General features: G+C 39.1%; 1 protein-coding gene across 6 annotated transcripts in view; it reads left to right on the top strand.

Moving 5' to 3' along the window:
* The first annotated feature begins 578 nt into the window (after positions 1 to 578).
* LOC104610113 (protein transport protein SEC24 A-like) overlaps positions 579 to 25,921 on the top strand; it is a 64,132-nt gene continuing 38,789 nt past the window's right edge. For 3 of the 6 annotated variants that reach the window (XM_010276592.3, XM_010276587.3, XM_010276589.3), the window contains exons 1-10: positions 621 to 892; positions 5,562 to 6,544; positions 6,664 to 6,802; positions 7,411 to 7,601; positions 18,048 to 18,155; positions 18,660 to 18,863; positions 19,007 to 19,238; positions 19,316 to 19,465; positions 19,589 to 19,745; positions 20,139 to 20,266. In XM_010276592.3, coding sequence (XP_010274894.1) covers positions 5,615 to 6,544; positions 6,664 to 6,802; positions 7,411 to 7,601; positions 18,048 to 18,155; positions 18,660 to 18,863; positions 19,007 to 19,238; positions 19,316 to 19,465; positions 19,589 to 19,745; positions 20,139 to 20,266 — 2,239 coding nt within the window. In that variant the 5' untranslated portion in view covers positions 621 to 892; positions 5,562 to 5,614. Of the gene's footprint in view, positions 893 to 1,144; positions 1,259 to 5,561; positions 6,545 to 6,663; positions 6,803 to 7,410; positions 7,602 to 18,047; positions 18,156 to 18,659; positions 18,864 to 19,006; positions 19,239 to 19,315; positions 19,466 to 19,588; positions 19,746 to 20,138; positions 20,267 to 25,921 lie in introns of all 6 variants that reach the window. The other 3 variants (XM_088902550.1, XM_010276588.3, XM_088902551.1) reach the window with 3 other exon arrangements.

The following is a 25,921-nucleotide window of genomic DNA, read 5'->3' on the forward strand; positions in this document are numbered from 1 at the left end:
CATGTTAGATTCGATTTAATCCGAAGATTCAATTAAATATAATAGGACTAGATTTGAATTCGAATCATTGGGTAAGTTAGATCTTTGGACCTAATCCGATTCAATTTGTTATTTTAAATTAATAAATTATTAAAAATAAATAAATATACTAATTTAAATAAAATAAAAAACAAAAAAATATATGTATTTTTAAATTATTTTCATAACATGTTTTATATAAAAAAATAATATAACAAATTTATAAAATATAATATAAAAATGGGGGAATCTGAATTATCTGATCGAATCCTGTTATCCGATCCAAAGAATTGAACAAGGTGATTCAAATTCGATCAAACAGGACTGGATCTCGAATCGGATCATCATCTGATCCATTTGCACTCCGGATTATGGGCCAAATTTCATTCCATCTACCTCTTTTAATCCGGTCAGACCCGATTGTCCCGACCAACAGCTCCGACAGTTCTGGGTCTATCATATGAAACCAATTAAAACCGAGTCGGACTTAACACACCATGTCTCCGACATGACCCGACCCATGAACAACTATATGGATCTCGGGCTTCGGGTACCGATGACAGCCCTACTTCTTCCTTTTTTTTTTTTTCTCTTCTCTCTACCATGCGCAAAAGAGAGCGAACGACTAAAAGAAAGGGAGAGGGAGAGGTGGAGGATCAGCAAAGAGTGCAAAACAAAGCTTGAGCGAGAGGCTCACGATATGCAATTGGGGAGAAGGAAAAAAACTCTGAGTAAGTTTATTCTTAAGCATTGCTCTGTTGGATTTATGGGCGTGAACAAGTTGGATTAAAACTTTAGGTTTTAGTTCTATTTCCTCTCTGGTTGTGGTTGCAATTGGAGTCAAGGAGAATTGGATATTGGTCTCTTGCTTTTGGTAATTCCTTCCCTACTTAACTCCTACTTTTGTTGTTTATTTAGGGTTTAGCAGGAAACTTAGTATGCTTATGTTGGTATTTACTTAGATTTTTCGATAGTTAAAAGTGTATAGCGAAGATCATGAAGGATTTTTGGTTTAGGTTTAGCTTTTTTGGTTGTATTTGTTTTGGTGGTGGTTGTTTTGGCTGTTGTGCGCTTGAAATCAAGGTGTCAACCACTATTCACTGATTGCATTCTGTTCTGGCATCAGATTTTGGTTGTATTTGTTTTTGGTGGTTCCATCTGTTCTGGGTTTCAATTAGTTAAACCTGTTGGCTTACAAGACCTAACCAAGGTGTCAACGGTGATTCATTCATGATGCATGGTAATGCCTACCATCCTTCGAAATATATTTTCAAATTTGATGTGCTGTCATGCTTGCAGAAAACCTTTTAATGTAAAAATATTTATTATTAAAGTGCTATTTTATTTTTTTTGATCAATTAAAGTGCTATTTTATTTTTTTTGATCAATTAAAGTGCTATTTTATTACATTAAATGAAACAGCATAACCACTTAATTAAGCTCTTTAATTATTATGGGTATAAAACAACCCAAAAAAACTTATAATCTTCTTTTTAATATAAGATATATATGAAAACTCAAATATAATTTTGATAAAAAAACTCAAATCTAATTTATATTTTTCATACTTTTAAGTTATAAATTATAAAAATTAATTTTTATTATATTAAAGCATTACAAGATACCCATGGAGAGGCACGGGCTGTTACCTCTCCTATCAAAGTATTACATCAAGCTAAAACAGAAATAAAAATTATAGTGCAGCCCAAAATAAATGTTCCCTTGAGGCTCCTTTCTTAGCCAACCCATCCACTAAGGTATTTGCTGTCCTTCCCACCCAAAGAGAGGTAATAGTCATGCTTCTTGTGAACCAATTAACTCTCCTCAATAAGTCTCTCTATCGCCATATAGCTGAGCCTGGACCTGTCAACCATCCCCCAACAACTTTGGAGTTTCCTTCAATTACCATGTTCTGAACTCCTAATTGGTTTGCAATCTGAATACCTTGTACAACCGCTAATATCTCAGTTCTATTAGAGTCTCCTATTCCCGTGGGGACTGAAAACAAGTCTAAGATGTTACTGTCCTTATCTCTTAGCACCCCTCCTATCCCCATTGGGCCTGGATTTCCTTGGCTGCTACCATCAAAATTCAGCTTTACCCAACCTTCAGACAGAGGCACCCACACTGTAGATATCCTGTGCTTCCTCGTATGACTATTGGCCACAACTATCCAGTTTCTCCAAATTTCATCAAAAGAAAAGGTGTGAAAGGAGTCTAGAGTTTTCAACCAATGAATGGCCCTGGTCAAAATATATTCCTCTACAGCCTGAATGCTTCTTTCCTTTTCTTTGAATAACCTTGCATTTCTTTCTTCCCAAATTGTCCACAAGGCAACTGCTCTAATACATCTCCACATAGTTCTACCTTTTTTTGTGGGCCACACAAAAAAGGAAGGATCAAATAGTTGACACATCTGTTGTCAGATTCCACCTGCACCCAAACAAAGCAAAAATCCAACTCCAAATAGCAATAGAAAAAGAACAAGATAATAGTAAGTGGAAACAATCCTCACCACTAGCCCTGCAAAGTACACACTAGTTAGGGGACAAACACATGAAAGGCCTTTTCTTCTGCAAGCAGTCCAAGGTATTGATCTTTCTATAAAACACCTCCCAGCAGAAAATAATAATTTTAGGTGGAACAGGTCTATACCATATCTCCTCAGTCGAAAAACCCAACTGTACCGGGGAAGAGCAAAGAACCTTAGAAAAGGAAGCACATGTGAAGTAACCTTTTGGATGAGGGGACCACAATCTCACATCCAATCTAAGAGGGTCCAAAAAAACACTGCCAAGAAGAGACAATAGGTCTGAAACGCTAATAAGTTCATCATCCCTCAAGGCCTCAAGCCCCTACGAAAACCAAAGTCCCAGCTTAAGGAGGGTGAGATAGGTGTTGGAAGAAAATGACAGATAGCTTTTTCCTTGTAGAGGGAAAGGGAATAGAGAGAAGGAAACTGATCCTTAAGGGCAAAGCTACCCACCCAAATGTCTTCCCAAAATAAAATAGAGTTAACAGAGTTGACATCATACCTGACAAAATTGAGAAATTGAGGGAGGATACTCTGGATTGCTTTCCAAGGAGTTGCCAACGTAGCTCGATGCGATACACCAGCATCCCATCCATTTTCCAACCTACCATGTATACTAGCTGTCATTTCATGTCACATCCTCTCCCTTTCTATGGGCCACCTCTACAACCATTTTCCTAAGAGAGCTTTATTCTTGAGAACTCTTCCTAATCCCAATCCACCCTCCTCTTTACTCCTACAAACTATTTCCCAGTTAATTAAATGATCTTTCTTTTCCTTCCCTAGCTCCCAAAGAAAATTTCTCGTTGATCTCTCCATTTTCTTAGCCTCCCTAATAGGAATCCTAAAGATAGAGAAATAATAGACCGGTAGGTCTGCTAGGGTTGCTCTCAATAAGGTCACTCTGCCCCTTAGAGAGGTATGGTTCTTTTTCCAGGAAGCTAATCTTTTCTCAAACTTTTTCGAAACTGGGGTCCAAAAACTACTCTCCTTTGGATTGGCTCCTAGAGGGAGACCTAGGTACTGCAAGGGCCAAGAAGAAATGGGACAACCTAAACAATCTGCCACAGACTCAAGATCCCCCTCATTCATATTAACATCCACCACACAACTCTTGTCCATGTTTATCTTCAAATTGGGACAACCTAAACAATCTGCCACAGACTCAAGATCCCTCTCATTCATATTAACATCCACCACACAACTCTTGTCCATGTTTATCTTCAAATTGGAGACATTCTCAAAGTGCTATAACAGAGCTTTGAAATTCCTCACATTTTGCCTATCACCCCCTTCACAGAAAATTATGATTTCATCGACAAACTATAGGTGGGTCACTCGGACATTGTTCCTTCCTACCCTCCAACCTCTCACTTCCTCTTCCCTATCTGCCTTATAAATTAATCTATTGAAGACATCTACAACTAAGGTGAATAGAAAAGGGGAGAGGGGGTCACCTTATTTAAGGCCTCTACGTGCTGGGAAAAAATCCTTGACCACACCCCATTAATCAAAATTAAGTAATGGCAGGAACTAATACAATCCTTTACCCAATTGCACCATCTATCTCCAAACCCACAACATGCAAGGACCTCTAGTAAAAAGCTCCAATCCACAAGATCATAGGCCTTTTCTAAATCCAGCTTACAAACAAAATCTTGATTGCCCGACTTTCTCATGTCCTTCACACACTCATTTGCTATTAGGATCTGATCCGTTATTTGCCTTCCCTGCACGAAGGCACCTTGTACTTGACTAATGATGGAGGGCAACACTACTCAAATCCTCAAAGATAACACTTTAGCTAGGATTTTATAGGTGCTTGTCACCAAGCTAATTGGCCTAGTATCCTTTGGATCCTTTGCATCTATCTTCTTTGGGATTAGGTTTAAGAAGGTAGCATTAACTCCAGGGCTTACCTTATTATTGTTTGCAAATTCATGAAACTCCTCAACAAGGTCTTCTTTAACCACATCCCAACAGTCCTAATAGAAAGTCATGGTGCAGCCATTTGGACCAGGTGCTTTGGATCTATCCATTGAAAACACCGTCTGTCTGATCTCCTCTTCACTAAAATCTATTTCTAACCAATTTACTTGTTCTTCAAACAGCCTGGTCTAATCCATTCCTTCCAATCTTGGCCTATTATTCAACGGTTTTTACTAATACTCTTTTTGTAAACAGCATTGCTAGTTAAGATATACTCTTATATATTCTGAATATACAGTGCCTTAGTGTTTATTGGGTATGTAAGTTTTCGGATAGATAATTTTGAATTCAATACCTAGCATTTTCAAGAAAAGAAAAAAAAAAAATCTCAAATGAAAACCTAGTGCAAAGACTTCCAATACATTACATTGATGTGGGTTCTGTTCTTTTTTTTTTATATTAATAATTGTGGGTTTCATTTTTTTAGATAAAGTGAGTTGTTTAACACCTAGATGGTGGGTCCAAACAAAATAGATAGGCATGGTTGACACATAAATAGTACAGGTCAGTGTTTTAAAAGCACAAGTCGCAAGCCAACACACCTTTAACAGCTAAAATTGTGTGTTTAGACCATAAATATTGGTTGTTTCTCACAACCCATGATCTCTCACCCCCCTTGTGTAACAATCGAAGTGGTGTTTTTTTCTCATGAAAACTTTGGTATTTCTGATTTCTATGCTTTCAAATTTCTCTTACAAGAGAAGTTCTATAACTACAGTTCTGTGGAGTGATTTTGAAAAGTAAAAAGAAGGAACAAAAGAGAAAAATCCGCGAAGCATTTAAGGGCTTGCATCTATTATAAGCACCTTAATGGATGAAGCTAAGTTGGTTGATCATTATACCCTCAGATATTTAATTATTTAATTATTTTATCCACTAAAACACAAAACAATAAAACATACAGTTCAAAAAGTCATTATAAACAGAGTCTTAAGAATTTTATTATGTATATATATTTCTGTTCTTTATGAATTATGATCAAGTGCAGACATTTTATTGAGATGTTTATTTTTGTTGTCAGGTTCCAGATGTGGCCTATAACAAGCAAAAGGACAAGTAAGTGAAATACAACCAATGGCGAGTGAAAGGCCTGGACCATCCACTTACCCAGGAAGACCTGCCATCTCACCGTTTACAGCTGCTCCACAGACAACGATGCCCTTTCTATCCTCTGGGCTTGTGGTGGGATCAGAGGGCTCTGGTTATAGAGCTAACACACCTGCTGGATTTAATGGTCCTTCTATGTCTTCTCCACCATCAGCTTATGCCTCACCAAATTTAGGCACTTATCAACGTTTTCCTGGTCCTGCATCAACTCAACTGATATCCAGCGCAAATGGTCCACCTACTGGGCAGCCTGTTTTACTCCCACCAGTTCTTCCTTCTACAGGGCAGCATGTTCTAGCTCCACCTGGTTCCTTCCACCCACAACCTCAGATTCCATCAGTGCCTATGGGACAACCACCTCAAAGTTTGAATCTTCAACCACCAAGAGGGAGTTTTCCCAGTTCTCCTTTAGAGTCATCATTTATTGCTCCCAGGCCAGCTTCACAGTCATCTTTACATGGATATCCCACTAGACAAGCTAACCTGGTTTCACAAGTTCCACCAGTGCAGTCTCCTCCCTTTCTTGCTCACCAAGGAGGTTATGTATCACCCCCACCCCTGGCAGCTCCTGTGGGTCTAAGTTCAAGGGAACAAATGCAGCATACTGGTGGGGGGCCTCCTGTTGGTGGCATACAAAATTTGGTAGAGGAGTTTCAGTCACTATCAGTTGGGTCGGCTCCAGGATCAATTGATCCTGGACTTGATTTCAAAGCATTGCCTAGGCCTTTGGATGGTGATGTGGCGCCAAGTTCCTTAGCCAATATGTATCCCTTAAATTGTCATTTAAGATATTTACGGCTTACAACAAGTGCAATACCAAACTCCCAATCATTGCTTTCGAGATGGCATTTTCCTCTTGGAGTGGTTATTCATCCTCTTGCCAAAGCACCTGATGGGGTCAGTATTGCTGCTGCTCAGTATGGCTAGTTCTATTGGTTTAGAACTTTAAATGTCCTATAAATTGCTGTTATTTCTACATTGATATACTTGTCAACTGTTTCTTTATCTTTGTGCAGGAGGAAGTACCTATAGTTAATTTTGGACCAACTGGCATTATTCGGTGTAGAAGATGTCGCACTTATGTTAATCCCTATGTTACGTTTACAGATGGAGGAAGAAAATGGCGCTGCAACATCTGTTCTCTGCTTAATGATGGTAATTTTGAACTAATTTTCTATCTTTTATGTGCAAGAAAGATTTAAAATATCAATGATATTTGGACAAGCGAATGGCATAGAAACATAATACATCCATTTCTGAACAAGGTATACCCTATGTTAGTTTATGGCACAATCATCTGGTTATGAAGCTAAAAATAAAAGAAATCTGGTTTGAAGCTGGCATAAAAATACTGCTATGTAGAAATATGAATGGCACCAATAACTCTACATGGTTTAAAGTTAGCCTTTTTCTGGTAGCACCTCATGTCCGCTTATGATCTTGCATTCTTGCTATCCTACATTACACATCGTGTAATGCAAAATAAGTTGGTGATTCCAACAAATAGAACTAGTGACCTGAATTTATTTAAGTCATTTTTTAGTCAATAGAGTTTAATAATGCCTCTCCTTTTTATATCAAAGAAGAAATCCTCCTTTATCTCTCTCTTTTTTTTTTGAAAAAGTAAAGAAGAAATCTTCCTGTCGGAATTTTCTAATGCGATCTAGGTAGGCATTTTTAACCCTAGAGGATCAGATGCCAATTTGTTAGGTTCCCTACTTTTTCCAACATAAAAGCTAATCAATTTTGGCTACCATTTTCAGTTCCTGGTGAATATTTTGCACACTTGGATGCGACTGGTAGACGAATTGATATTGATCAACGACCTGAACTTACAAAGGGTAGTGTGGAATTTGTTGCTCCGACAGAATATATGGTGCGGCCTCCAATGCCGCCACTATATTTTTTTCTCATTGATGTATCAATATCTGCTGTTAGAAGTGGTATGCTTGAGGTAAGCCACTTGAACATGGAAATAATATCTGGATTTGTTTGAAACCTTATTTTTATTGTTATTGCTGACTATGCACTTGTGTAATTTTTGATCAATGTTGTTTTGTTTATGAATGTGTTATTTCGTTAATAAGCAATCTTTGCATTGTTTTGCATGTACTTTATTTGTGTTGGAAGTAATATTGTTATTTATTTATCTTTCTTAGTCCCAAATTTGACCATATTGTTTGGGATTTAGTTGGTCAGAAAAGGGGTATAATTTTCTTCCCATTTTATTTACTTAAGTGGGGTATTATCGTCAATTTTATTTTGTTTCTTAAGTGGGGGCATTATTTCTTTTTGAAAGTGTTGAGATTGCTTGGGCAAGGGTGTTTTTGGTCTTTCCATTGCCCTTTTGTATTTAGGTGCCCAAGTAAGGGCTTTCTTGTAATTTTCTCATCAGGGTATAAATATTAAGTTTGGAGGTGTGAACAATAACACACACCTCTCATTTGAAACTCTCTTCTTCTTCTTCTCAACCTCTCTCTCTATAAACCCTAGATTAACAACTTGGTATTAGAGCCAGGTAGAGGCTCTTGGGAAGCCTTTTTTCTACTGATCTTCTTTTGTAGGATGACCTACTAATGCCAGACCGCCACTGGGTGATGTCAGCTGTCCGTACAGGTGATGGTGGCAGTCTATGAATCCTACCTGGTTTGGTTCCCCTTGATTTTAAAAGATTTTTGGTATGACTTTTGCAACTGTTTGATGCTTTTTTGATATATTATGGAATTGTCAAGAGAAAGTTTCCAGAAATTCTAGATCTGATGTTGAGCCTTGTCTAGCATGTTTAATGGAGTATTCTGCTGCAAAACCTAGAGCATTTGGGTTGGTTTACATTTTGGGAATGACGGGAAGTGGTCCCATACTTTTCTAAGCCCTAAAGAGTTTTTTGGAGATTTTCTTCTCCCTCTATTTTGTCACCAACCAAGTGGTGGGACAGATGGGTTCTTTTGGTTGAGTGTTGCTTGAGTGTTGTGGGTCCTTTTGGTTGGTGGGAAGGTGTTTTCCTAAAGCATGGAATCATCAAATGAGGTGCAGATGGGTTCTAGTATGCTCTTGGGTTTTGCAAATATTTCCAGTGGAATGATAACCATGGTCAAACTTGATGGGACTAACTTTTTGGAGTGGTCCTAATCAGCCAAGTTTACCATCACAGGGAGAGGTAAACTGGGGTTCATTACAAGCAAGAAGGTAGAGCCAAAACCTGAGGACCTGAAATTTGCAAACTAGGAGTAGGATAGCTCACTTGTAATGTCATGGCTGATTTGTTCAATGCAACCTCTTATTGCCTGTAATCATGCTCCTTCCAATCGTTAAAGATATTTAGGATAGGGTTGTTGCACGTACTCCCAGGTTAACAATACTGCTAGAGTTTACCAACTTAGGAGGGAGGCTTGCAGTATGCATCAGGGGGAGAGATCAGTGGCCATATATTTTTCTTCTCTACAGTCTATTTGGGAATAAATGGATCACTTAAAAGCTCTAATTGGAAGGGCCTTGAAGATGGTGAACAGTATTGGAAGTACATTGAAGAGAATAGAGTTTTTGATTTCTTGGCTGGTTTGAATCCGGAGTTTGACTTCACTAGGCAACATATTCTCAGTGCTGACATTGTCACTCTTGCTTTTGCTTTCTCACTTGTACAAGGGGAGGAAGAGTAGAAGGACCGCCATGATGCAACGTCTTGTGATTGATCACACTATCTTTATGTCATCTCGACCCAAAGTACTAGCAAGCATCTTGGTACTGAGAAGACTGAGGATAGGCTGGATATGGCGAGATTACTAGTGGTGGTGAAGGAGGTATCAGGTATCCCAAGCAATGTCGATTTGCAATTTGTGGGTGAGGTCTATGAGCTGAGAATATTAGTGGAAGGGGGGATAATCCATTTCCTAAGTTCAGTGGGAATAGTGCTAACATTGAATCGACAATGGAGCTGGAGAGGAGGAAGAAGAATCGAATGGAATAGGGGAGGGGAGTAGAGGGGGAGACGAACAGTCCGTCGAGAAAAGAAGAAGGTGAGGAGGTGGAGAATGTGGAGGGTAAAAGTGGGAATCCACAAGATGAGGGGATAAAAGATGGACACGTGGCGAGTGAAGAGATGTGGAGGAAGGCAAATGAAGGGTTAGAATGGAAAGAGGAGGAAGTTGAAGAGGAAAGGTTAGGAGGGGGAGAAGGGCGGGTGGAGAAGAATGGGTTTGGGTAGTAACCAAGTTCAAGAAAGGCAGCAAGGTTATGACAGTGGAAAGAAGAGGGAGCAGGGATAAGGGAGATGCCAATGATTCCACCCAGATCATAGAGAAAGGAATAAGGAAGGAGGTGTGACCAAAACAAGGAGGCTGCTTGAAGAGTAGTGAAGAAGGGTGGGATAGTAGTTGGGGAGAAAACATTAGAAAGGGTTAGGGAGAAATGAAAAGAAGGGGAAGTGGCGGGGGAAGGTGAGAGAGGAAGCAATGGCACAATTAAAAAAGGGGAGATAGAACTAAACAAAATGGTGGACTGAGAGGTTGCAGTAGGAAAGGCACTCAGTTTGTTTTTTTGGGGAGGTGAAGGATTCACTAAGATTGCTTCCAACCAATTTGAAAGAAATAAAAGTGAAGAAAGTAAAAAGAAAAGAGCTGGAACGAAGAAGGGGGTGAGGAGGATTGCTTTGCAGAGGAAGAGTGATGGGTGCTGTGCTGAGGCATTGAGGAGACAGGAGGTGGGGGGAGGGGTTTGAGAGAAGGGGGGCTTTGGTGAGTGATTTGATTAGAAAGCATAGTCCTGAAGTGGTCCTATTGTAGGAAACAAAGTTAGAAACTTTTGACATAAGAATGGGGAATGAAATCTGGGGTAGGGTAGGGGAAGTGGAGAATGGTTGGAGTTGAATGAAATTGGGTTGGCAAGGGGCATTTAGGAATGTTGGGAAAATGGTTGGGGTTTATTCGGTGTCAGTATACCTGCAAGAGGTTAATGGGGATTGGACTTGGGGCGTGACGAATGTACACGGGCTAAACGAGGAAGGGGAGAGAGTAGAGTTCTAGTAGGAATTGGGAAGGGTAAGACAGAGAATGAGGAGGCTTGAGGAATTTATCAAAGGCCATGAGCTTATCGACCTTCGCTGAATGGTGGGAGGTTCACTTGGTCAAATGGCCAGTGTCTAGCTATTCTTAGAAGGCTGGATAGGTTTCTGCTCTCTGGGGATTGTATTGAACATGTGGGAGATGAGGAGATCTGGTGCAAGAATCCCTAGCTATGTATATGTCAAACCATAAACCAATTCTACTAAGAAAGTTTGTTGAGGTATTGAGCTTGAAGCCATTTTGGTTTGAAAATGTCAGGCTGCTTCAACCAAACTTTTTGGAGTGGGTTGAGGAAAAATGGAGAGCATTACAAGTGGAGGGTTCAGCTGGGTTTAGGGTGGTGATGAAGCTACAGTTGATCAAAGAATAACTTAAGGAGATTTGGAGACGTTGCGAACAATGAAGGCAGAAAGAAAGAGATTTTGGAGAAGCTTGTTAGACTGAGAGATTGAAGGAAGAACAAGACTTTTCGAGAGAAGCTAAGGTGGAGAAGGAGGCGCTAGAAAGAGAATTAGAAAGGTTGTTAGTGAAAGAGGAGGTGAGATGGAGGCAAAAGTCAAGGGCAATCTGGTTAAAAGAGGGAGATAAAAATATAGCTTTCTTCCACACAATGCAAGTGGGAGGAGAAGGAATTTGATCACAAGAGTTCAGGTAGGGGAGGAAGTGACTGAGAACTGGGAAGAAATTCAATGGTTAGTGGTGGACTTTTAAAAGAAGCTCTTCTCTCCAAGGCTATTGTGTTGGTTATCTTTGGGAGATGTTGAAACAAAAAAATTGAATGAGATTTCAACTGGATGGTAGGAGAGGGAGGTTGAGGTGGACGAAGTTAAGGAGGCCCTAAAGAGGATTAATGGGGATAAAGCTCTGGGGCCTGATGGGTTTAACTTTAATTTTATAAAACAGTATTGACCTTTTTTAGAGGATGATTTTATGCAGGTGATTAAGGAATTTTGTGAAAATAAAGCTTTGGAGAGAAGAGCTAATGCAACATTTATCTCACTAGTACAAAAAAAGATTGGGGCTGTGAATATTAATGATTTTAGGCCAATTAGTCTGATAGGTATCCCTTACAAGATATTGGCTAAGGTCTTATCAATGAGATTGAAGAAGGTGCTACATGAGGTGGTGGGTGAAACCCAAATGGCATTTGTGGAATGAAGACAAATTGTGGATGAGGTGATGGTGTCTTGCAAATGCATAGACTCGAGATTAAGAAATGGGAGACCTGGTATGGTGTGTAAACTAGACACCGGGAAAGCTTATGACCATGTGGAGTGGGGTTTTTTTGGGAGAGGTTCAAAAGGCTGATGGGTTTTGGAGGAATATTTGGGGCTGGATGTTCGGATGTATTTCATCTGTTTCCTTCTCAGTCCTTGGAGTTTTTTCAAATGTCTAGGGAGCTGATAAAAGGGGACCCAATATCCCCTTTGCTGTTTGTTTTGGTCATGGAGGTGCTAAACTTGCTGCTGAATAAGGGGGTTTCAACAGGGCTGGATTGAAGGCTTTTAAGTAGGTCAGAGGGACCATGCATTTATCATTTACAATTTGCTGATGACACTCTTATCTTCCTTGGTGCAGATGTGGATCAGGTGTTAAATCTAAGCTTTGTTGGCCAAAGTTGAGATACTAACAGGTTTGAAAGTGAACTTGGAAAAAAGTGTCTTGATTGCAATTGGAGAGATCAGCAAGGAAGAGATGGTGCAGTTTGCTGCAGCTTTGGAGTGTTAGATAGGGGAGATACCTTTTTCCTATTTAGGCTTCCCAGTTGGGACTAAATCTGTATCAGTTAGCACTTGGGGACCCCTTATAGAGAGGGTGGAGAGGAGGTTCGATCAGTGATTTAAAAGGCATGTCTGAGGTGTGCCTAGACGCACAAGCGAGGCGCATTTTGGGGTATGCGCCTTGCCTAGGTCCTAGGCACACCCCTTTCAAAAGGCGCACACCTGGTGCGCCTGATGCGCCTTGCACCTCAGCCCAGGCATGCACCTTTTTAAAATTTTGTGCTTTTTGCTTTTTTTTTAGTCTAATGGCTAGGCTGGGGGCTCCGCCCCCGAACCCCCGACCACGTCCCTCGAGGCAAGCCCGAACAAGTCTATGTTAGGGTCTGAAATTCTTATTTCTCACATAAAAAATAATGATTTTATAACTTTCATTGCCTTTTAAGAAGATATTTTATTGCAATGAATGAATGAACAACTCCGCTTTGGTTCGCTCACTCATTGAAGCTCCGAGAACCCCCTATTTGCTAATGTTGTTCATACATTCATTGCAATAAAATATCTTCTTAAAAGGCAATGAAAGTTATAAAATCATTATTTTTTATGTGAGAAATAAGAATTTCAGACCCTAACATAGACTTGTTCGGCTTGCCTCGAGGGGCATGGTACAAAGGTGACTCATAGAATCAAGAATGCAATGTGTTTTACATCACATTAGCTACTTGAAGCAATGCAATTAAGGAAAAAAAGAGATTGTGGGTTTTACATGCTTGAAAATGCTGCATATGTTTGCTTTTATTTTTAAATTTTCATTTGAATACACTTTACATGTTATGTTTATGTATTTTAATTTTAGATAATAGGTTTTTTAAAACATTTATTATAAAACTTAAGTTTATATTTTTTATTAAGATTATGTTTAATATTTTTTGAAGTTTTTGCATTTTTTCAAAGTTTTTGGCATTTTTTTTTGAATTCTTAGATTTTTTTTTTGATTTTTAGCTTTTTTTTTTGGTAATTTTGCACCTTGCTTAAAAAGGCGCGTGCCTCGCCTTGCGCCTTGTGCCTCGGGCGCAAATTGGCTCTTGCGCTTTTAAAACACTGGGTTGGAAAGGTGGAAGGCAAGATACCTCTCACTAGGGGGTAGAATTGCTCTCATCAGAAGTGTGCTATTACCTTTCACTGCTGAAGATCTCAACAGAAGTGGCCAACAAGATAGAGAAATTTCAGAGGGACTTCTCTGGGAAGGGGCAAAGGGAAAGTGGGAAAAGGTATGCAGGCCGAAAGAGATGGGGGTGGTTTTGGTTTAGAAGAGTAAAAACCTTTAATAAAGCCTTATTGGGTAAATGGCTATGGAGGTTTGGGTTGGAGAGGGAGAGGGAGTCGTTATGGAGAAGAGTGGTGGTAAGGAAGTATGGGGTTGGAACCGAGAGAGGTATCAAACTCCTAGGGGGTGAGTGTATGGAAAGGTATAATGAAATTTAACCAGGACTTCAGGGGCTTGGTTAGGTTTCTTGTGGGAGCTAGAGCTAGAGTGAGGTTTTGGGAAGACGATTGGAGTGGGGTTGGGAAGCTGTGTGACTTACGCCCAAGACTGTATAGGTTGGCTGAACAACAGGTGTCAATTGGCCACTGTTATGAAGTTAGAGATGATCAGGTGGTATGGAGTCCCAATTTCAGAAGACCATTGCTTGATCAAGAGGTGGACTGCATATTACTACTGCAGGACAAATTAGAGATTTGGAGCAGACCAAAATCTGCATTATCTGAAGATGGTTTGTGTTGGAAGGAGTATAGGAATGGAAAATTCTTGGTGAAATCCTTCTACCTGGCTCTGATCAAAGAAGATATGGCTGCTGATCAAATAAGTGGAGGTTGGGGGAATCCAGTCTCACCAAGAGTCGAAGCATTTGCTTGGTTGGTTGCGTTGGACAGTGTTCTCACAATAGATCATTTGAAGTGTGGAGGTTTCAGCATGGCTAGTTACTGTTGCTTATGCAAGACAGACGAGGAAACTGCTCTTCACTTGTTCTCTTGCAAAGTGGCAAACTTCATTTGGAAGTTATACTATTTCCTCTTTGGGGTTCCTGTATTCCATCCTTTCTCAACAGTAGAGATCTTCTCTTCTTGGCCAAGGTTTAAAGGAAGTAAGAAAGCTAGAATCATCTGGAGCTGCATCCCATTGCAATTTGTAGGACATTATAGTGTGAAAGGAATAGAAGGCTCTTTGAGGATAAGGAAAAGGGCATTGAAATGGTAGTGGCTTTGGTTGGAAAGCTTGTCACAAGCTGGTGGAAACATTTTGGATATTTATGAGATTCAAGCTTGTAATGTGAATCTTTTTCATTTAGACTAAGTGTACTGGTATGTCATCTTGACACCCAATCAGATTGTACTCTCTTTTTAATTTTAATAAAGTTTTATCTTTAGTCTTCAGAAAAAATCTAAAGTCTCACCTACTGTGTTCTAAAATTGGTTTTTCTCCCTCATACATACCCTTAATTAGATTGTACTCTCTTTTTCATTTTGAACCCCTTTCTTTTCCAAGACCCACCATATTATCTCTCTAGGAACTCTATCATATGCCTTTTCTAGATTAATGAACACCATGTGAAAATCTTTCTCCTTCTTTTTGAACATTTCTATCAATTGTCTCAAAAGAAATTTAGCTTCCATGGTTGATCTCCCGGGCATAAAGCCCAATTGGTTCTCTTATACATTTGTTTCAAGTTGTAATCTTTGTTCAATTTTTCTCTCCCAAAGTTTCATAGTGTGGTTCATAAGTTTAATCTCTTGATAATTGTTACAACTTTGTATATCACTTTTGGTTCTTAAATATAGGCACCATACCATTGTTTCTCCAATCATTAGGCATTTTCTTTTCTTTCACTATCTTATTAAATAGCTTGGTAAGCCATAACAAGCCTACCTCTTCCATGCCTTTCCATACTTATATTGGAATTGCATCAATTCCTAATGCATTTCCCTTCATCTTATTTGGTGCCTCTTTTACTTTAGTAGGCCTAACTCTATGAAAGTACGTATCATTTTTAACACTATTAGTATTACTAGTTTCTTCTTCATTAGCACCCTCTCCCTGTTGTTCATTTAATATTTTTTTCAAAATAGTTTTTCTATCCTTGTTTGATTTCCTCATCTTTTAGCAAGACTCTTTATTCATCTTTAATGCACCTAATATGGTTTAAATTTCTATCTTTCCATTCTCTTAGCTTTGCTATTTATATCCTTTTTCTCCATTTTTGATGCCTAATTTATGGTAAAACTCATCATAAACCTTATATTTAACTTCATTCACTTTCTTTTTAACTTTCTTTCTTATGGTTTTATGTTTTTTTCCAATTTTCTACATTTTTAGTTTTTTGCCATTCTTTGTAGTATGCTCGTTTTAATCTAATTATATTTTGAACTTCTTCATTCAACCACCAAGTTTCTTTAGTACCTTGCCACTTGCCTTTATATTCCACTAAGACATCTTTTGCTACTTTTGTTATATTGTTTGCTATTTCAAGCCAAATATCACTAATCTTTTCATCTAAATTCCAATTCCCTTCTATTATCAATCTGTTTCTAAATTGATCTAGCCTTTTCCCTTTCATTTTTCCCACCTAGTTCTTGAACACCTATTTTCTTCCCTATTTCTCTTTCATTTTTCCCATCTCTTTCATTTTCTAAGTTTTTCCTGAAATAACTTTGCAATCTTTACACATCATTTGTTTTGTTCTCCTTGTAAGAAAAAAAATCTATTTGGCTTATGTTTGACTCACTTTTAAATGTTATTAAGTGTTCATTCTTCTGGAAAAAGGTGTTTGAAATTGCCTTATCATAAGCTACTCAAAATCTAATATTGTACCTCCTGATTCATTCCTCTCCCCAAACCCAAATCCTCCATGCATCATATCATATTCTACAGTTCTTTTCCCTACATGCCCATTTAAGTATCATCCTATAAAAATCTTCTCTTCATTTGTAATTTCTTGGATTAGTCCTTCTAAGTTTTCCCAAAATTATGTTTTAATGTTTTCTTCTAGACGTACATGAGGTGCATAAGCACTAATTATGTTAATAATTTCCTCACCTAAAACAAGTCTAGTTAAAATTATTCTATCCCCAAATATTTTGACATTTACAATTTTTTTTTTAAATCCTTTTCTACTATTCTCACTACACCTTTTCTATTATTTACCTCTTAGGTATACCATAATCTGTAGCCATCAATTTCTTTAGCTTTTTTACCATTTCATTTAGTTTCTTGTAGGCATGCAATATTAACCCTTCTCCTCTTCATAGTTTCTACTAATTTCATATTTTTTCCCCTGTTAATGTTTCTACATTCCAAGTGGTTAAATGAAGTTGTGTTTACCCACTCTTGTCTAGAACGATGCTGGAACCCTTGCCTATTTGACACCACAACTAGGTTTTGCTGTGGCGGGTCACTTACGGGGACCATCCTAGCAAACCCTTGTCCACTTAACAGTTAACCTGCACTCGGGTTAGGGTGCAACGTGTTGTTTTTGGAGAACACCCTTGTATGAGCATGGAAAGACAAATTAGGATCCATATCATCAGAGTTTGGCAAGACTTTTAGTGTTGGCTGCCAACTTGGCACAACCTCCTCCATTATCTGGGCTTGGAACCAGCAGTGTAAGACAAGATCACATTGGTGGAGTTAATTGGGTTCAGATGAAACACACACTACAAAATGAGCCCTGCCTTTGAGACTAGGTGCACCCTTTGAAGATACTGTATTTGGGTCTGTCTCCTATAACTTGCTACCTGTCCCATGCATCGTGAATTGGGACCCACCATTGAATGGGTTTCAAGTAAAATAATGTCTATTCTGAAAATCAGCCTAATCAGATGAATTTTGATCATCTGATTTGAGCATTATTTGCAAAGCTGTTTTTTTTTTTTCTTTCTTTCCTTCTTACTTGAGGAGGGTGGGTCTTGGTGCAACGGTTGGGTTGCTCCATTGCAACCTGGGTGACTAGGGTTGGAAACAACCTCTCTGTATGTGCAGGGGTAAGGCTGCGTACATCTGTCTCTCTCCAGACCCTGCATTGGCGGGGGCCTCTTGCACTGGGCTGCCCTTTTTTCTTTCTTTCTTGAATTTGATCCTTGTCCTTTTTATGGGTCTATAATGGAGCTCTCGTCAAGGTGGTTGTAGAACATTCTGTATAGGTCCCAAATCCTGCTTAGGCTATTTCTGCTCCCTGCCAAAAAAATTGTTGTAATCATGATTTTTGGTTCAGCACCTCATGTACAGTGGTGGTATGTTTTTTCTCTTTCATTCCATGCTTGGCTTTTGTTTGGGCACTTCATGCATCTGTATACTTGTTGTATACAGTCTATTTTTCCCTTTAATGAATTTCACACTGCAAGCATGTTTCTCATTCTAACAAGGCCCTGCAGTTGGCCATGATGCTAGTCCAATGTTGTGCGTGGCCTCCTGAGTCAGAAGGCTAACACTTAACCTATCCATTTAGGCTTGCTTTTAGATAATGTCTCGGCATATTTATTGGTAAATAAACAAGTAATTGTCATGATCTCATTACTGTGCCATTGGGTATTGGAAACAATTTTTGACTTTCAACTTTCCTTTTTCAGATTGTGGCAAAAACCATCAAGTCTTCTTTGGATGAACTGCCTGGTTTCCCCAGAACACAGATTGGATTCTTGACTTTTGACAGCATGCTGCATTTTTATAATTTGAAGGCAAGTGATCTTTCTGGAACTGATTACTTTGGATCATTCTTGATCATATACATGCTCAGGTGTATGATTTGGCAGATCATTCAACTACAGAAATGTTTTGGTGGAAGGTGACTCAAATGTAGTGGTGTGATGGTTTAAAAGCAAGGCATTAGGAGCTTGGAAATACAGGTTACCACGAGGGAAGTTAGAAATTGGTTACTGAACTAATGACATTGATTTGAGCACTTAGATCTGCCAAAAACATGACTGATGCACTGGTAGCCAAGGCAGGGGATGAATAGGGAACAACTGTTTTGGTGGATGGCCCCTCCGGGACCTAATTATAGCAAAGACAGTGTATCTTGTGGGGATTGGTATCTAGGGCTAGTCTATCAGAAGGGGTGCTTGAAACAATCATTCTTGTACATAATTCTTTTTAACATATTAATTAATTTCTTGATTGTTACCAATAGAAAAAAAGTCTCAGGTGTAGCCCACATTAATCTTTAATTTTGCTTGCTCCAGTCATCTTTGTCACAGCCTCAAATGATGGTGGTGTCAGATTTGGATGATATATTCGTACCATTGCCAGATGATCTCCTTGTCAATTTATCAGAGTCAAGAAATGTGGTGGATGTATTCCTAGATAGCTTGCCATCAATGTTTCAGGAAAATTTAAATGTGGAATCTGCTTTTGGTCCAGCTCTTAAAGCAGCCTTCATGGTTATGGTACGTTGCCTTGTGAATGCCTGTTAAATGTTTTCTTTTCAATGTTTTATTTTCTCTCTATGACTAGTATCTATCGTGATGCTAGGAGGACATTATGATCATTTAATGACTTAACATCAGTTTGTACTGCACTTGCACAACAGAGTCAACTTGGAGGAAAATTGTTGATATTCCAGAGTACACTGCCATCTCTTGGTATTGGCCGCTTAAAGTTACGTGGTGACGATCCTCGTGCATATGGAACAGATAAAGAATATGCAATAAGAATACCAGAAGATCCGCTTTATAAGCAAATGGCTGCTGACTTTTCCAAGTTCCAGATAGGAGTGAATGTCTATGCTTTCAGTGACAATTACACTGATATAGCTTCCCTAGGTGCATATTATATTGATATTGACTATTAAAGTGCATCTGTATTCATATTTTCAAGATATATATTATTTTGGCGACAGGAACACTAGCAAAATATACTGGTGGCCAGGTGTACTACTACCCAGGTTTCCAATCAAGCATTCATGGTGAGAAGTTGAAATATGAGCTCACAAGGGACCTTACAAGGGAGACTGCCTGGGAAGCTGTAATGCGCATAAGATGTGGGAAAGGTATTCTGCTGCTATTCTGTTTCTTGTGAGCTTGTGATCCTAGCTCTATTGGTTACTTAGCAGATGAATTTGTAGGTTAGTATTTTAAAAATGCAATGCACATTCTTGTTTCTTGTTTGCCAGGGGTGCGGTTTACTACTTATCATGGACACTTCATGCTAAGGTCCACAGATTTATTGGCACTTCCAGCTGTAGACTGTGATAAAGCCTTTGCAATGCAGTTGTCTTTGGAAGATACATTACTGACAACTCAGACTCTGTATTTCCAAGTTGCTCTTCTGTATCCTTCAATTCTTGAATTGTCTGGCTACCACTATATACAGGGATGCATGTATTAGATATAATGTGTTGCCTTTCCACACAACTAAGGTACTTGTATCTTGAAAAAAATAGAATGTAATTTCTGGCCATTTATTTGATCTATTATCTGCATCTCATGTTGTAATTAAATGTTATGCATCTAGAATATTCATGAAGGTGGTACTTGGTTTCTTATTTGGTTATCCACTGTTGGAAATATTTTTCTGGCTGTGAATCTAGCTCTATTTATTCCACTGTTATTCTTGGGTTTGAATATGGTTAGTGATCAAGTCCAAGATGGTACTGTTAGAGATGTGAAAATATGCTATTGACTTTTTATACTAGTGGTTGGAGCTTCCTTAATTTGCAACAGATACACTTCATCTTCTGGTGAAAGGCGTATCAGAGTTCATACAGCAGCAGCACCTGTGGTAACAGATCTTGGAGAGATGTACCGCCAGGCTGATACTGGTGCCATTATTTCCTTGTTTAGTAGGCTTGGTAAGATTAAAATTAGCAATTCTGTTGTTTTTTTCATTTGTTGATTTGCAACATGTCAAAGAAACTGACATGATTAAAAGGACAATAATAACCCTTTGTTAATTGAGTAAAATACCTATCATGTGCTTTCTCTACCCATTTGCATCATAACTGAAGGGGAAGAGAGTTGCCATTGATGGAGAAGACATTGATTCCATAATAGGGAAGTAGGATGATTTCTTGTCCTAAATGCTTCAAGAACTTCCAGAATTCAAGGATTTTTTTTGTAATAAAATAAAATTTATTAAAGGAAAAAGAAAAATACGAGGAAGGTGACCAGAAAGGACCCAAGTATAACAAAGTTCATCAACAACTCCATCCCAGAAACACAAGTATGGCAGAAAAAAAAAACCAAAAGCAATCTTGATTGGATCAACCCCAAATAAACCACCTTTCAATCTAGCAAATACTCTTGAGACCTGAATATTTCTGAGTTTTCTTTGAGTTCTAAGTCGTCTCAGTTCTGAAGGAATCTTCTTGAGATCATTTGGAAATCCAGAATGCTTGTTGATCCTTTCTATCTCCAAAATCACGTTTTTTTTTTATCAGCAAAAGATTTAACTTTTGGCTCATCTAGGTGAAAGTCTATGATATTGGACCATTTTGCTTTGGTAACTGAGGCATGGCGATGAGGAAAAGATGAGGATGGAGGAAAGGATGAGGGGGAGAAGAGAGATTCGGTTTTAAGAGTTGACATTGGGGAATTCATAAAAAAAAGAGTTGACATTGGGAAGGTTGGGAAGATGGAGAAAAGGATGAGGATACTGAACGCTAGTCTGGTAGGAAGATTTGTTGGACTGGATCTGGATGTAGACAAGGTGGAAGCGTGGGTGAGTATTGAATGGGGATGTGACAAGGTTATGGGGGTTTGGAAGTTGGACACAGGACTAAACTCTTCATGTTCCACTGTAGAGATTGGGCTGAGAAGGTGCTGGAAGCAGAACCAAAGATGGAGAGGGACCTCGACCTCAGACAAGGTGGAAGCGTGGGTGAGTATTGAATGGGGATGTGACAAGGTTATGGGGGTTTGGAAGTTGGACACAGGACTAAACTCTTCATGTTCCACTGTAGAGATTGGGCTGAGAAGGTGCTGGAAGCAAAACCAAAGATGGAGAGGGACCTCGACCTCAGACTGGGGTGGTGGTTTCCTGCAGCAGGTGCCTTGAATGAAGGATGAAAGAGTAAGAGAAGGGCTATTCGGATTGCTGTGGTTGGAATACCATTACATGCTTGGAGTATCTTTACATTTGAAGAGATAGGGAAGTACTGCAGGAGGTTTTTGAAATTTGACGATGATAATAGGAGCTGGGATAGATTGGATATATCTGGACTACTAGTAGAAGTAGAGGATGTTGCAGACATTCTGAATAGAATGAAGTTGCTATTTGCAGTGGAAAGCTACGAATTAAGGATAGTTGTGGAAGGAGAAGATTGTACATCTTTGATCTGGGCTTAAAAGAATAGTGGGAAAGGCGAAGTTTCATGTGAGGGGGAGGAAGGTTTTGATAGTAGGGACATAAATCACAGTGCAGACAGTGAGAAGATGAAGAGTTGTTCAGAGGAAGATGGAGATGAGGTGGGGGGAAAGAAGGGCAATTGTGATATTTTGGATAAATTGAGTGAGGGGGACTTAATAAGGAAGGACATGTGGAAGGGAGACGGGGAGTATAGAAAACCAAGGGACACATGAAAATGGTGGAGGTAAAGAAACAACATGGGGGGCTGAGGGTCCTAATGAGATATTAAGGTCGCATGGGGCCCACAGGCTAAGAAGAGATTTTAACAATTTTCGAAGGAGCCATGTCTCAAGAAGGAAAGGGGGAGGATTTGAGAAAATAGGGTGAAGATTGGGTGTGGGTGATAGGGAGGTTTGGGGAGGCGAGAAGAAGTTGGAGGTTTGGCCAGGGAGAGGTATCTTTTCAGCGGAAGGAAAGTTAAAACATCACAAGGAAGGAGACCTACAAGGAAAGAAAATGCCAAGGAAGGTTGTTGCTACTCAGGGAGGATGCTGCAGCCACTCATAGGTAGTGTTTAGTGGGTTCTACACCACTATTGTCCAGCTCTTCTCTTCTGGCAGAGGGAGTACTGGTGTTCTTGGTAAAAACACAGTCAATAGATGAAGGCATATAATCAGTGAATGATGAAGAAGATGTGATGAGCACGAAAAGGCCTGATGATGAAACAGCCTGAGAAAGAGTTAACTGCTCCTAAACACTCTTAGGCTCTCGGCCAAGGTGGTGGTGGAGGAGAGACATTCGGTGGAGCACCATTGGAATGAGTCTAGAGAAGAAGGGGATGTTGGTAGGAAGAGGGAGACCACGGAAGAAGTTGGAAGGGGGGACTAGAAGGTAATAATGTTTAATAGGAGAAGAAAAGTTGGGAGCCTGATGCAGGATCGGAAGGAGAGAAGGGAGGAGAGGAAGAGGTTAGGAAAGGGTGCCCAGCGAAAAAAGAGGGGGGAGAAAGAAGAAACAGTGAAGGGGAAAGAAGGGCCTTGGAAGGGCTCCCTAAAGGTAGTTTGGAAATTAGTACTTTAGTTTATTTATCAAAAAAAAAAAAATAATACTTTAGTTGAGGAGGTAACAATGGGAAATATCTTTGGATTTGTTTTTCTGGGGAGGGGAAGACTTTTCAAGGAGGGCTTTCGAACAGTTCAAGAAAGCCGAGGAGGACGAGAAGAATAAGAGAGGAAAGCCTGGTAAAGAACAAAGGCTGGGACGAAGGAGGAGAGGGGGAGGAATTAGGAGAGGAGGATATGTAAGGAGGCAGAGCTCAATTGCGTCAGGGGTCAGGTAGGTGGTTAAGGATGAGGGTGTATGAGTTGGAAACTTGGAATACTAGGGGTTGGAGGGAGAAAGAGGGAGAAAAAAGAATAGTGGTTAGGAATGGAATCAGGCAAGAACCAGAGGCAGCTCTGTTTTAGGAAACACATTTGGATTCCTTCAATATGAATCTGAAGTAGGAGATTTGGGGGAGGGACAGTGGGGATTGGCTGGAATTGGATGCTGAGGGGGAGTGGCCATATTTTGGGAACCAGGGGTAGGGGTCTACAGGAAGATAGGTGAAAGGCTGGCGGGTTTTTGGTTTCAGTATGTTTGTCGGAAGCGAAAGGAGACCGGTGTTGGGTTTTAACAAATGTCTGGAGTTGTATCTCCTTGTTGTGTGCTGGTTTAAATGGAATGAGAGGAACAGGAGATAGATGGAGGATAAGCCCAAAAGTATCGAATTGCTGGCGGCTTAGTTTGGGCATCTTGACTCGGTTGGATTTTGATGATCCCTGAATTTGAACAAGATGAACAGTTCAGATTTGGGGGAGAACTTTTGGAATGTTCCAGATATTCTGAATTGTAGCTGTGATCAGTTTGCATTTTTGGTTATTAGATGTTTTGTTTTGGTGAGGTGCCCTCTTGTCACTTCTTAACCTGTAACCTTTTTTCTTTTTAATAAAATTTATTTTTCTTACCCTTCAAAAAAAAAAAAGAGATCATTGAGATTCATTAGATTAAGATATGAACCGAGTTTGGTACAACGTTGGAACACTCCAACCAACCCAGATATACAGCTTTACACTTTTTCCCAAAACGAAGTATGTCTGTTAAGCCCCTGCTCTGCTAATACATCTGCCATCCCATTTGCATTTCTTCTAATCCAGCTAATGTTGGTGTTCAGTTCTCTTGATTGGTTATCTTCCTGAATACATGCCTGTAACTCCAAGTTGCTGAAATTGATTGACTTGTCCAAGATATGACCAGTTGTGAGTCCCCTTCCACTTCCAAATCTTTGACAAGGTGTTTTGCTTGCCTTAGTCCTTGTAGAAATGCCAAAGTTTCAGTTCTAACCGAATCACCAAAACCAATTCATCCTGAATAAATGGCCACCACCATATGATTTCTAAAACTCCTACGCCTGCCCTTACCGGGTTTCCTATGGAACTACAATCAAAATTCAGTTTCAACTTCTTTTCAGCCAGGGCTACTTCTGACCAAGATCATACCATGTCGTTCACTGAGAAACAATGAAATAGTTGCAAAGTTTTTACCCAATGTGCAACTCTTACTTTTATACCTTCTATAAGCTCCTCAGACCTGTTCTTGTCGTTTGTCAATTCTTTGGTTTCTTTCTTCCCAGAAGGTCCACACTAAAATCACATTCTTCTCAAAAGTCTGATATGCTTATGATTTTTTGTCTTCTCTGGCTACATCCTTTGCACTTCTAACAGGCCTCAATCTTTCTTGAACATCTTCTTTGATAAGATTATTATTTTCTTCAGATCCTACTCCATTCTTAATCCCAGGCTTCCAATTTCTCTTTCAGTTCCTTTAACATTTTCTTATCAAATTCCTCCCCACCCAAGAAGATCAAACCCAAAGATTTGTTTACCTCTACCTCTGTTTTCACCGGTCTCCAAATCAATTGAACTTTCAATTACATGAATTTCAATGGTAAGAACATCTTCCTCGTTACATTTTCTTCGGCATCTTCATCATCTTCACTTTCAATGTCAACTTTGTCCTGTAGCGCTTTAATTCTGTACTCTCTCTTTCTTGGATAAGTTTTTGAGCAAGATGCTATGCCATTATCTTCTTAATGGTCCATTTGCATCTTAGTTGAAGAAGAGAGCTGCCATGAATGGATAAGAGATTGATTTCATAATAGAGTAGTAGTATGATACTATGATTTCCTGTCTTAAATGCTTAAAGAACTACCAAAATTCAAAGAATGTGACATCCATATGAACAAATCTTGTCCTAGTAGAAAGACCAAGGCATTACACTTTCTAAGCATATCCCAAAAAGACACACTAAATTCAAGATCAAACTTAGTTCTATGGGAATGAAAAATTTGGACAAAACAAGTCATCCAAGCAGTTGTAAGCAATGTTTTGAAAATCATAATCGTATCGTAAATCGTAGAGAAAATTGAATCAAATCGAATCGAATCGAATCGTGAATCGTAAGATTATTTTTTTTTACAAACTTGTCAAAAAATTAAAATAATAGAAGTTACCACTTATACAATAGAAGCCTAAGATGATTTAATCAAGTTTGACTTGAAAATCAAACAAATCTACATACAATGGCCCTTTAACTTACATCTCTAATATATATATATATATTTCAGGCTACAACCCCCACCATTCAGACACATGGCTTTTTATGGCATTTTCTGAGAAGTTGCTGTTAAAGCCTACAGCCCACTACCACCATTCAGACAAGTGGCCTTCTCATTTTCTAGAAATCTAGACATGTGGCAATTTTTGAGAAATTCCTGTTAAAACCCACAACCCACTACCAGGCTACAACTCCTTACCATTCAGACACATGGCCTTCTCATTTTTCTGGAAAGCTAGACATGTGGCATTTTCTGAGAAGTTGCTGCTAAAACCTACAACCCACTACCACCATTTTCAATCCATTCCTAAAAAATTGCAGAAAATGCAAAGGTGGTTATCCACAATCACTTCTGCCTATATTCTATCAATTTCACTTGATCATTAACCCTCTACGTATTATAACAAAAGAAAATTATCCGTATTCTAATAATTATTGAAAAGCTATTTTTTGAAATTTTAATAATTATTTAAAATATTAATAAATATAAATTTAACAGTATTGA

The sequence above is a fragment of the Nelumbo nucifera genome, chromosome 4 (assembly GCF_055504915.1).
Source record: "Nelumbo nucifera cultivar China Antique chromosome 4, China Antique-T2T, whole genome shotgun sequence".
NCBI classification, from domain to species: Eukaryota; Viridiplantae; Streptophyta; class Magnoliopsida; order Proteales; family Nelumbonaceae; genus Nelumbo; species Nelumbo nucifera.